The sequence below is a fragment of the Merops nubicus genome, unplaced genomic scaffold (genome assembly GCF_000691845.1).
Source record: "Merops nubicus isolate BGI_N331 unplaced genomic scaffold, ASM69184v1 scaffold695, whole genome shotgun sequence".
NCBI lineage: Eukaryota > Metazoa > Chordata > Aves > Coraciiformes > Meropidae > Merops > Merops nubicus.
Genome location: NW_008607357.1, coordinates 1 through 13,055, shown reverse-complemented (window position 1 = coordinate 13,055; position 13,055 = coordinate 1). Strand labels below are relative to the sequence as shown.

General features: G+C 36.3%; 1 protein-coding gene across 1 annotated transcript in view; it reads right to left on the bottom strand.

Annotated features, from left to right (window-relative positions):
* Positions 1-12,363, bottom strand: part of LOC103772563 (kinesin-like protein KIF6) — a gene marked incomplete at both ends in the record, with an annotated part of 37,702 nt that extends 25,339 nt beyond the window's left edge. The window contains 2 exons of the mRNA XM_008939897.1: positions 8,851-8,925; positions 12,257-12,363. Of these exons, the coding sequence (XP_008938145.1) occupies positions 8,851-8,925; positions 12,257-12,363 (182 nt within the window). The remainder of the gene's footprint in view (positions 1-8,850; positions 8,926-12,256) is intronic.
* Positions 12,364-13,055: the final 692 nt, after the last annotated feature.

The window sequence follows — 13,055 nt, the reverse complement described above, 5'->3', positions numbered from 1 at the left end:
ATAAAAAGAAAAGAAAGTGTGGATTCATAAGCCACATAAAACAATCTTTGCACACTAAAATGATTAGCAATTTTACCTATAAAAATATTTAGTATTAGCTTTAAACCAGATACAAATTATTTGTTAGAAACTGAGTTTTTAATATCTATTTTTCTGTATTTCCACTATGCTTCTGCTCTTTAGAACCAGCTATGCCATGTTTCTAACTTGAAAACAGGAATCAACTTAAATGTGTAAAAGAAAGACCTAAGTTGTTGTGTGCATAAGCAGGAGGTCTAACACATTGGACTTTATACCTGTGAACAACACCTTCCATTGAGCATGGACAAGACCCTAAAATATGCAGGCGTATACTTGAAACCCTTTGTGATAGACTTAGTGTTTATAAAAAGAAAAGAAAGTGTGGATTCATAAGCCACATAAAACAATCTTTGCACACTAAAATGATTAGCAATTTTACCTATAAAAATATTTAGTATTAGCTTTAAACCAGATACAAATTATTTTTTAGAAACTGACTTTTTAATATCTATTTTTCTGTATTTCTACTATGCTTCTACTCTTTAGAACCAGCTATGCCATGTTCCTAACTTGAAAACAGGAATCAACTCAAATGTGTAGAAGAAAAACATAAGCTGTTGTGTGCATAAGCAGGAGGTCTGACACATTGGACTTTGTACCTGTGAACAACACCTTCCACTGAGTATGGACAAGTGTCATTGGTCTGAGTTTCTGCACGTACAGAAGTCTCAAAAAATAATTGATCAAGACCTAAATTTCTGTGCGGATAAGATTTCCAGAAAAAGATGACATTTCTGGAAAAACACAGACATACAGTAGTTCTGCAGAGAGTCATACTTCAATCTCATTTAATATACTGAGCTGTCTCTGTATCTTGCTACTAACATGTAGGAGATCTTGTTTTTGTGACTGCCAAAAAAAGGCCCAAAAAGGTAAAATTCTGAAAATTCAGATGCATCAGAACTAAGCAAATAATATTTTAATACTTCGGATTTAATTAATTATGCCAGAATACTAGGATTTCCCAGATTTTGTAGCATAATCACTAATTGTGTCAATACTCGGTAAATACATACACAGAACAATTTGCTGATGTAAATGCTTAAACATATGTCTTTAAACATATCTGCACATATCAGAAGTACTTCTAATACTTCAGTAATGCCCAACATAAATTCCAGAAATTATTTTTTCCAATTGACTTGGAATACTCTTAATTTTAATACTTTTCTTGTTTTGGAGAATAGACATAATAAAAAACCCCCAGCAAACTGAAGTAAACGCTCTTAATTATGCCACTTTCAGCACAACCTTAAAACTTTTTAATAACTCAAGTACTGTTATACAAAAGCTTATGTATAAAAGTAAGTTTGGGATTTATGAAAAAAAAAAAAAAAAGAAGATAATAGGCTTTCTTTCCTGCCCTTTGGACTTTGAGAAACTGATATAAAAAAATCATTCATTGTTTAAAATAACAGGGGTTCAATATATTAAAAGTTCTCTTATCAGTGGAAAGACGGTCATTAAAAATAAAAATCCCCAGAGTCCAGAAAAAAAAATAAATTGCTAACAAGAAACAGTCATTACATGTAAGGACTTTGTTGATAACACTGAGGAAGAATAAATAAATGTTGTAACGCTGTAGCTGCAACTGTGATGGCCTAAAATTATAAGGAAAAAACCCAAATATTTAGAGAGTGGTAGCATCTTTTATTAGATTGGCTACTATAATTGAGTGAAAACAAGACTAGGCTCAGGGCTACAGTGGATTATTGGTTATGTTAGAAAGACACTGTTTCTTCCCTTAGAATCTTGCCAAGCAAAAGCTCTCTACAACTTTGTAACAATTATCAAGTGCAGGACAATTCCTTCTAGTATGGACTCACATATGCATGCAGTTAAAGGAAAGCAACACCATGTGGTTTTTTCCCCCCTTATATTTTCTTACTGAGTTATCACTTAAATTGTATTTTCTAGCTTACTCATAATTAGTGGTGATTTAAAAACATGAACAGTGAGAAATTAATTTTTCATTTAAAAATTGATTTTATATCCTTATTTAAATAAATGGCTGTTACAGAGTTATGTACTGGCATTTTCAGTCCCTGATTTTCTTCACGCCTGAAAGATGTCTGATTGCTAAATATAGGGTGTGATACTGAAGTATAACTCATGCAAGCAGTTCCACTTAAATTGATAGATATGTTTACAACTGCTTCACATTCCTCAAGTGAGAAATTCCTCAGCTGAGAGCTAGACAATTTATGGGTAGTTACTACAGTTTAAAATATCATTCAGTACTTTGTCCTGGAGTATCTGAGACAATATAAATAGTGGTATAAAGCCCAGTGACAGTAGACAGAGGTTGAAAGCAGACTGAGGTTGTTTTATTGTGGTTGGTTTTTCTGACTACATTTTGTTTTAATTTCCAGCGAAGATCATTTGTTCTATTTAAAGTTTACGGACACGGAACTTTTCATTTGTTTCTGTGCTTATTGTTAATGAGACTTCAGGGAGGCTTGTGCCTAAGTATAACAAAGAACTCTGCTTCCTCTGTTGCTACACCAGTTTTGCTCCATCAGAACAGTTACCGTTAAAATTTGCAAAAAAATAAAACAAACTCTCCATCCTTTGAGCTCTGTGTCCATTTTCAGACTCCCCAGCAGAAGAAGGATGCTATGAAGTGAGTCTGACAGCACCAAGTTGTTTCAGGCTGGAGCACATCACACACAAGAGGAAGCCAAGGGAGCTGTTTTCTATCAACCTGGAGAAGGGAAAGCTATACATATACCAAATTGCCACCTTCCATTAAGCAATGGATCATTCCAGAGGTGAGCTCAAGCTCTTTGCAGAAGTGTAGAGTGGTGATATAAGGTAACTAACATAAAATAGAAAGAACTTATAAAGCTAACTATTTGTGTATTGATGAAGAATAACTAACATAAAATAGAGAAGATTTATAAAACTAACCACTTGTGTAAAGTAGCAAAGAACTGAGAAACTCATTGCCTTGCTGATCACTTCAAAAGTGCTTGAAGAGAAGCGAATGCTTCTTTGATCTGCCATCCAAAACAGCTAACAACCCCTTATCTGAGAAAATGGTTCTAAAAGTCAGAATTCCCAAGCATTCTGCATCTCTTGGCAGAACAAGGGAGAAAGGGACTATTGAGAACTAACAAAGTTAAGTAATAACACATATTGAGGAAACACAAAGTAACATCCCTCACCAAATTATCAGAAGAAAACACAACTACTAAGGGAGAGCAGATGTTCACCAAGGACAAGAACCGTTCAAAACCAGCTCAAAACTATAAGTGTGCCAAATAAACACATTCTAGGTGAAAGGTGAGAAATACATCCTGAGGAAGACATATGGCCTTCCTCACAAAGACCACTGCCCATATCTCAGAGACCCCGGCCCACAATAACAGGAGGATCTGTGCAAGCACAAGGAGTTGATAAGCTAATTATAAGACGAAGCGGGCTAATTATAACACAAAGCAGGGTTAGGTGATGAATATGTATAGGCCTCAATTAAATATATAGTGTTTTACTGTATAAATCTGGAATGATTTGCCAATTTGGGGATGCACGTTTGTGGTGGAGCGATCCCCCGCGCATCTGCACGCAATAAACAGACCTACTTGTAGAACTTTGAGGTTATAGAGTCTGTTTCTGCATGTCAGTGGTAGGATAAGAGGCAGTAGTCACAAGCTGCAAGAGGGGAAATTTCAAGTGGGTAAAGGAAAATGTTCTTCAACCCTGGAAGAGGTGTCCAGAAGAGCTGAGATCCCCATCTTTAGACATCTTCAAAGCTCCACTGAACAAGGGGCTGAGCAACCTGACCTAACATTGAACCTTGAACATTGAACCTTGACCTGCTTTTGCAGGAGTCTGAATCAGATGGCAACCTGACCTAACATTGAACCTTGAACCTGACCTGCCCTGCTTTTGCACGAGTCTGAATCAGATGACATACAGAGATCACTTCTGACCTGATTTTACTAATTTGTTGGTAGTGGGCATAACTTACATAGAATAATCATCAGAAGTCAAAAATAAACAGTCCTTACCAGCCCCTGAAAACAGGCTACAAACTGTTACAAACTCTGCTTTGCATCAGACTGGCCTCAATGCACCAGTTTTACAACCACCAATACAACAGTCTTCCTCAGGGAAGTCAGAGGGACTCAATTTCTTTTGTGTTACTCCAAAATTCATTACAAAAAAGACAAAAAACAGTAACAACCTTATTCCTAAGTTTTTGACATTGGCAGGTGTTACACACGATGTGGGAATCTTGTCTCAGCAACTGACACATGTAGCCCAACTAAAACACCAGAAGTCACCACAGCAACAATGAATATGAAGTCTAGGCAAAAAGATTTGCTTGCTCTGACACTTAATTCCTACTGCAACACATACTCCTGTCTTCAAAAGGATTTAAAAAATAAATGATGCATTTAAGCCATCCATAATTTTTGCTTGTTTTGTTTTAAAATTGGAAAGTTCAAAGTGAAATGTTCTTACTAAGTTCAGAATATGAATAAATAAAACATGTCTAAATGTGTAAATGAATTAATTTACACATTTAATGTAATAAGTAAGGACAAAATTCTGTGAGTGTTCATATGTAGGTAAGAGAAAACCCTGTGAAAGAGAAAAAATTGTCACCTTTAAAAATTAATTACTTTGATTTTTGTTACTTTATTCCAGTTTCATATTATTGATTTAATTAGAGTTCTGACATCTTCATTTTAAAAGACTGGTAACATAAAGGCATGTGGTGGGAATAAATATTCAATAACTATTAAAATAGTAGACTAATGAAAAAACAGAACACACCAATATCTTTGATCTTAGGATTCTCAGTCCCCTCCTCATGTCAGTTCTTGCTGACCTGAAATATTTTACCAATGTCCCTCACTTTCATTCCTTGTACCTCTAAAATTCACAATTCACAGTTATTTTATAACAAAAAAACAAACAACACAGAAATATTATCATTTATAATTGTCATTAATAAAATAAATATATATATAAAATCAAGACAGTCCTGGCAAAAACAGCCCCCAGACATGATAAAAAGAAGGAAGAACGTCATTTGCAGAATCTGGAAAACAAGTTTTCAGGGAGGACAGATCTTTAAAGAGACTCAGTATTTAGGTATAGTCTATGACTTGGAGCTCAGATGGAAAGAACTTGGAGTTCTTTTAATTTAAATAAACAAAGTATCTCAGTATAACTTTCTTTTCTTTATGCTTTTGCCAGATTTATGGAACAAATCTAATTTGTTAACGCCTCATCTTTCAAAAATAATACCAATTATTTGTAACTGTAACTGTGTTTTTGAGAGCTTAGTGTGAACAAGTTTTCTTACAAACTTCAGAAGGGCTTTCCTAAAAAAATATAAGGAATAACACGATTCTTAACTAAAATCCTTAAATATATTGAGAATACTTTAGAATATTTAGAAAAATATATTTAAATATATTTAGAAGATAAGAGACAGATAATCAGAATCAAAGCTATCAAGCTGTAAACCATAATAAGCAGCCTTCTTGAATTATTCCAACTGATGCAATTTAAGTCAAAATAATATGAGCAACTCACAGTAGTTTGAGATGAATCATTAATAAAGCTTTTCACTTTCTATTGCCTCACTCTCAGTATGATATGCTAGCATTACTGCTCCAGTTTGTCAATTTAGAGAACATTTTAAGCTACATTTGTTTCAAGTTGATAACCAAAAAAATGTGTCCTTTACTATACGTAGATTCTACAGGCCTTTTGTACCTATATTACCCACATTAGCAATAACACAGCTGTGATGCAAGGTTGCCTGCAAGTGAGTCAAGCCACTACTTCCCACACTGTGTCACAAATATATCCAGGTTAGAATGGAAAATTGTTCATACAAATATTTTGACTACATTTTCTACAAGAATAAGCAGCAGAAAAAAAACCAACCCAAACTAACTAGCAAAAAACAAACAAACCAGAAAATAGTGAAGTAGTTTGTGTAATACAAACATTAATTCTTAGGATAAACAAAGCACAGAAGAAGAAAGTAAAATCTGTGGCAAGGGGAATATTCTCCTGGGGGCAATCAGATCTTGGAAAAAAAAAAAAACCAAACAAACCAAAAGGGATTGCCATTAGGTTTCTAAACAGCTGAACTGTTTCTTATTTCCATGAAAAGAAAATGTTTTCAATGTTCTTCTTTTATAAATCATCACAAAACATTTGCCATATTATAACTGAAAACAAAACTAATCCATAGCACTGAGATTTTCTACTCAATTTTTGATTGCATTCATTATCACAACACTTGTATTTGAAGCATTATAAGAGTAGATTAAAGCAATGATTACTGGTTAGCAAACTGCAAAAAAAGGATGTTATTTATCTTTATTTTTGATAGAGTAATAGAACTAGTGCTGCTTCTTAAAGATCAAGTTGGATCTGCAAAGAAAAAGAAAAAGAATATATATTTAAAATGAAGAGGAAAAAAGGAAAGCACAAATACATAATAAACTAAGAGATGACTCAAGTATTAACAAAAAGTAATAAAAAAACAAAAATCAAGCACATCACATGCTTCTACTGGTTTGCAAAGGCTGGCACTTTTGACTGAAGACCAAATTAGATGAACTAATGTCTGGTGCCTCTGAAACCACCGGCAAGATGACAATGTAACTAGACTTAAAGGGGAAAAAAAAAAAACCAACAGTAGTGGCTCAACATCAAAGAAAGCACAGTTAAAATGGAAAAAAAAAAAAAAAAGACATAACTGACTCCAGTTTACATCCATCCAAGAACAAGCTAGAAAGATTTTAGAATCCTGAACGTTGCATTGCTGTTTTTAAACAATGCCCAAGGTTTTCTTCTTTTTTTTTATTGGGCATTCAAGTCTGTAACTGAATTGTCTCATGACTCATGGCAAAGAGCCTCAAAATGTTACTGAACTATTTCATTGATACTTCCCTGCTACTTTCTTTTTCCTGGCAACACACAGACAAAAAACTGTTCCCTTAGTAAAGTGACTCCAACAACAGAAATGAGTGCACTTTCAACACTTTTTCCCTGCAAGAGAATGTTGACTTAGAAGCAAATAATGAAGAACATTTCTCTATGAAAGACTGTGGCCTTTCAAGTAACAGTGCAATTCTCACTGTCCCACAGTGGAAGGGAAAATTGAGTCACTAACTATCAAGTGAAATAAATGTCAGGCACAGTTCAAGACCCCAAGGAACCAAGCAAGCACATGATTATGAAGACATTTTGAAATACGTATTTTTTGCCTAAGAAAAGGTAGAAATTAAGGAAGAGGATGAGAAACAAGAACATACTTCAGGTATTGCCTATTTTACTATAAAAACACAGGCAAAATTATCCTTCAGTATTATTAGTAATAACACAAACATGAGGATAATTGAATTCATAGCATGTAATGAGCCCTTTAACACTTCTCTTTCTAAGCAAAATCCAATATGATTTTTTTTTTCTGTAGTCACCATTAAACCCAGAAATGTTTAAAGTCAAATAAATGAGTTAACCTGCAACTCTATGTTCTAAAGCCAGATAAGCACAGAAATCCCATTTTGGTTAAAGAAGAATATACCTTTTTTTTTTTTTAAGTATATTAAACTTATTCTATTAAGGTTTCAGACTCACTGGCTCTTCATTTTCACTGTCGATTACCCTCCAGCTTTATGTGGAACATTTAAGAAGAAAATACAGAGGGGAGGTGGAGGAGAGAAACAAGAAAATAAAATTATAAAGAACTACGTATATTTTTATTTGCAAGTAACAATTTGAGAAAGACTAAGTGTTCATCTGTCTGTTTTCCTGCAGTGTGAAGCATGAGACAATGCAATAGGCTGAAGAATAACTGCAGAATCATAGATTAAGCCAACAGATGAGTGAGCCAATGAACTAGAAAGAATCCAAACTTGTAGCAAATTGGGAAGCAAGTCTGATAAACAAACAAACAAATATTATGCAGAAATTGTGCTTCCTCCAGTGTGGGATTTTCTCCACCACTAAAAAAAAGTACTAACTTCAGCAGTGTGGGCAAAAGCTGAGCAAAGAGAATGACATGTTAGAAAATCCACCCGGTTTAGAGTGGCATTCGATCCACACAGTGAATGAAGAGGTCTTATATACCAAGTGCTTGCCTTTGCAAACTCTAAAATATGAGTTTTATTTCATTATTATATGGTGGAGACAAACAAAACAGAGCCAAAATCAGTGTATTACACATTAAGACAAGATTAACAGGCCTTTGCAAACTCTAAAATATGAGTTTCATTTCATTATTATATGGTGGAGAAAAACAAAACAGTGTCAAAATCAGTGTATTATACATTAAGACAAGATTAACAAGGACAAAATTTAAGAATATCTGCACAGATGTTAATTCATGAGTGTCCCTGGCTTCATGAAAACTAAACAGGATAATAAGATTTTCATTAAGTTTACCCCTTCATGGAACTACATAAGGAATGCTTTTCTAAAGCAGTGAAGTGAGCTTACCTTACAGACAAAAGACTTATCAGACATGGTTTTCTATGTCTTTGCAACAAAAGAGGAAACAGTAGCAGTGCTATTTTAAGAGTTAAAAATGGAACCTTAACATACATAAAATTCTCAAGGGATTTTTTGAATATCTCCTAGATTCAGACATGTCAGTATTTGGAAAATTAAAACATCAATCCACTTTTACAACAGTTGAGACAAACACTTGCCAGCTTTCCTCCAAGTAATACACTGAAAGCTCTTTTTGACCCTGTGTTACCCCGATTACTTGCAAGATCAACAACGTACCATTCTGCCACGGGTTTGGCAATGCTGTCAAAAACCACATCTTGTTTTGCCTCTTGATCAAAAATTTTCTGAAATCTGAAAATATTAAGCAAATAATAATTGCTTAGAATCTTAAAACACTACTTGATTCATACATTTCTGTTTGTGTTTGCAGTAGTCAATGTTTACATCATTAGGCTTACATAACTTAGTACAATGTTTTCCCTGTAGTCTTAACCACAGCGTGCTGTTGTGCTATTGTACATAAATAGGCTGTACACAGTGCTGCTTTGACAAGATCTGTACAATAAAATCCTCTGATAAAATAATGTGGCTCAGAAAAAAAATAAACCGTATTTTAAATGTATCAAGAGAATCAGTGTTTGTAACTGGCACCACACTGAAACCTGGATAAATAGATTACACTATAACCAAATACAGCATCCCACCAGTACAGCCAGGCTCACATTTTTTCATAACTACTCCCTTTATCCTGCTGTAGAGTTACAGTAAGCCACAAGGAGATACTTAATTCAATCTAAGTTTTGCCATTTCCTATCTAAAATACCTGCAGTTGTCTTACAGAATCATAGAATACTTGAGGTTGGAAGGGACCATCTGCTCCAATCCCCACGCTCAAAGAGGAGTCAGCTAGAACAGGGGTCCATCCAGCCAGGTTTTGAGTATCTCCACACACAGAGATTCCATAACCATTCTGGGCAACCTGTTCCAGTATTTGATCACCCCACAGTAAAAATTGTTATTATTTCCTGTATTTCAGTTTATGCCCATTAGCTCTTGTCCTGCCATTGGGCAGCATTGAGAAGCATCTGGCTCCATCTCTCTTCCCCACCACCCCATTAGGTTTCCATACACATCAATAAGATCCCCTTGAGCATTCTCTTCTCCAGGATAACCAGTCCAAGGAGTCTCAGCCTCTCTTCACATGTCAGATGCTCCAGTCACTTAATCACAGTTGTGTCTCTTTGCTGGAACCCAGGACTGGACACAGAACTCCAGATGTGATCTCACTGGTGGTAACTACAGGGGAAGGATCAACTCCTTGACCTGCTGACAATGCTCTTCCTATTGCAGCCCAGAGGCTGTCTGGCCACCTCTGCTGCAAATGGTGTATTGCTCATGCTGAACTTCTTGCCCACAAGGACTCCAGGTCCTTTTCTGCAAACCTGCTTTCAGTCAGCCCTGAGCCTCTCCTGGTCATTCCTCACCAGGAGCAAGACTTGGCATTTCACTTTGTTTATTCATGAGATTCCTATTGGTCCTTTTCTCCACCCTCTTGAGATCCCTCTGAATGGCAGCACATCTATCTGGTGCATCAGCCACCTTTCCCAGTTTCATATTGTCTGTGAACTTGCTGAAGCTTCACCCAGTCTCATCACTTGAGCAATTAATGGTAAAGAGTACTGGATCCCAGTGCTGACTACACTAGTGACTGGCCTCCTGCTGGACTTTGTACCCCTGATGACAATCCTGTGAGATCAACAGCTCAGCTTATTTTCAATACCCCTCACTGTACACTTACAGAAGAGCAGTAAAATTATCGCTGGAATCCCAGCTATCCCTAATGTGGGTTGTTAGAGAGAGAGTCTAGAGAGTTATCTAGTCTTTCCTGATCCCACTCCTCAGACAATCTTCTTGGGTCACCTGACACTGCTCCCACATCTTGCACACTTTCCTTCTATGTTTGCATTTAGTCAGGATCCACTTCCTCATCCACGCAGGCCTCCTGCTGCCTTTGTGTCTGTTCCCATTCACGTGGATGGGCCGTTCTTGAACTTGGAGGAGTTGATTCTTGAAAATCAGCCAGCTTTCCTGAAGTGCTCCCCAGGGCTGTGTCCTATGGAATTCTATCAAGCAGGTCCCTGAAGAGGCCAGTCTCATCTGATGAAGAACAAGATCGTGCCCATGCTTTTTGCTTTGCTGCCTTCTCTCAGTATTCTGAGCTTCACTATCTCATGGCAACTGCAGCTGAGGTTACACCCAGGTTTAATATCCCTGATCCATTCTTTCATGTTTGCAAATGAGGTTAAGCAGGGCTTCTCCCCTGCCCAGCTTTTTAACTCTATGTTAGGAAGTTGTCATCCATACACTCCAGAAACCTCCCGGACTTCTCGTGCCCTGGGATGTTGAGCCTCCTATCTGGAACTGTAAACTCACACAGAACTTCACAGGGTGTGTAGAAAGGCACCATGGACACTGGGTATATAGAAAGACATCAGGGACTGCAAAGGATTATGCAGCATGTACACTATGAAAGTCAAATGCAATACACAAAAATACAGATGTATATATTCTATCCTACTAATGCTTTATCAGTCAAGAAATTCAAATAGTTGTGTTTGATTCCCATAAAAGAAAGGCAAAACAAAGGAGAATAAAGTTTGAGGTGTCCAGGATAGACTGCATGAAAGCACAAGTTTTATGGAGGAAAAATAAATGCTGCCTCCATTGCACCATTTTTGTATTCTTTAGTAAGGCACAGTTTTTCCTAAAAATCCATTTCCACCAACTTTTTAATAAATTATAAAGTCAGAAAAAAAATACCAGCATTCATTATAGCTGGCTTGGGCACCTGCAGCCTAAGCTAGTTTTGCATATTGATCTAGTTGGAGAAGGCAGCTCCTTTCTTTCTAAGCAGAACAGATTTTCTTAGCTGATGCAAAATGACATCAGTCTGAGCTGCAGATGTTTATCCGGGGCTCTCCTTTTTTACCAGCATAGAGCAACAAATTTACTTGATTTGGTTTTATATAAAAATAAGAATATTTAACTCAGAAAAAGACAAACCCAAACTCATCATTAAAAGGTAGTGATATATTTAGCTGCCTTCGTCAAAATTTTAGTGTTGCCTCCAAGTGTTCTGTTGAAAAGAAAAAAAATATTTGACTAATATCGCTGGTACTTATTTTTAGTTTCTAAAACATATTTACATTCTACAATCATGCTTTTGTTTCTTTCAACAATCTCTGGCTTTCTTTACCGTGTTTTGGTTATGTCTGAAACACAGTTTCTAAACAGACTCTTTTACATCAATACATCTTCAGTCAGGCCAAGCTAACTCATTAGATCCCAAGAGAACACACAGTCCTGCATTTAATTTTCATATGCAAATCCAAAACAAGATGCAAAAAGGGAAGAACTGATAAATGAAGACACAATTTGTGAGATGAGACTTGGAAACGTCTATTTGCTTCAAGTCATTATACAAAACCCCCACAACTTTATCAAATGCTATCAAACTCATTCAGGTGAAGAGTATAATATGCTTGAGTGTTCCTCTTGTTAAGAGCGTTGTATAAACTTAATTTTAAGAATAGGCTTTTCCTGATTTTATAGGTCTGTATCACTACACGTAATGATATTAATCACTAACAGCAGAAGATACAAAGAAAAGGCTTTTACTTACTTGAACTTGTAGCTCTCTCGTTTGTTATTGACAAACCCATCTGCTAAATCACGTGGCACAACAATCTCCAGATTGGACAGAGTCTCCTCATCGTCAATTGAATAAATCTAATAAGCATGGATATCAAGTAAGAAAATAGTTTTAACAATAGAATGGCATAGCCCTTAGATAAAACACCTAAGTAAGCTTAGCACCTGTAACCATCTGAAGAAAAACTTCATACTAATTTAACTTAACACGTGAGCAGATCCTCCTTCAGCTATTGTACAACAAAACAAGCACATACCAACATTATCATGTTTGTTACCAAGTAAACACTTCAATAAGGTCTGAAACAGAAAGGTAGCCTCTTTGATGTAATTTGCTTACTGAACTGCTTTAGTATCTGAGATGTTATAAAAAAAACCCCTGAAGCACAGCCCCTCAGTGCAACCCCTTCCAAAAAACCTGGAATAATATATTAGGGGAAGACTATGACAGAATGAGTACAGCCAGTTTAAAACAAGAAGACAACAGAGACCTAAAAGCACAATTTCTGAGGAAGGATCCCATCATCTTCATTGTCCCTTGCAAGGATGGCTAAAGACTGTAGCTACTGGTTCCCCTCCAATGCTCAGAACAGGGTTGAACTGTTCTGAACCCAGCGACCAGCATCCAAAGCTTCTCCTGTGGGGCCTTTCTGTGACAACGAGGCAGGAAAGAAGTTCCTCGCCCCCTACCCGAGTAGTTACAGCCCAAGCTCATCTACTTCGCAATTTTACCAACTTCTTAAGGCTTCGGAGAAGAGCACAGGGCCGTG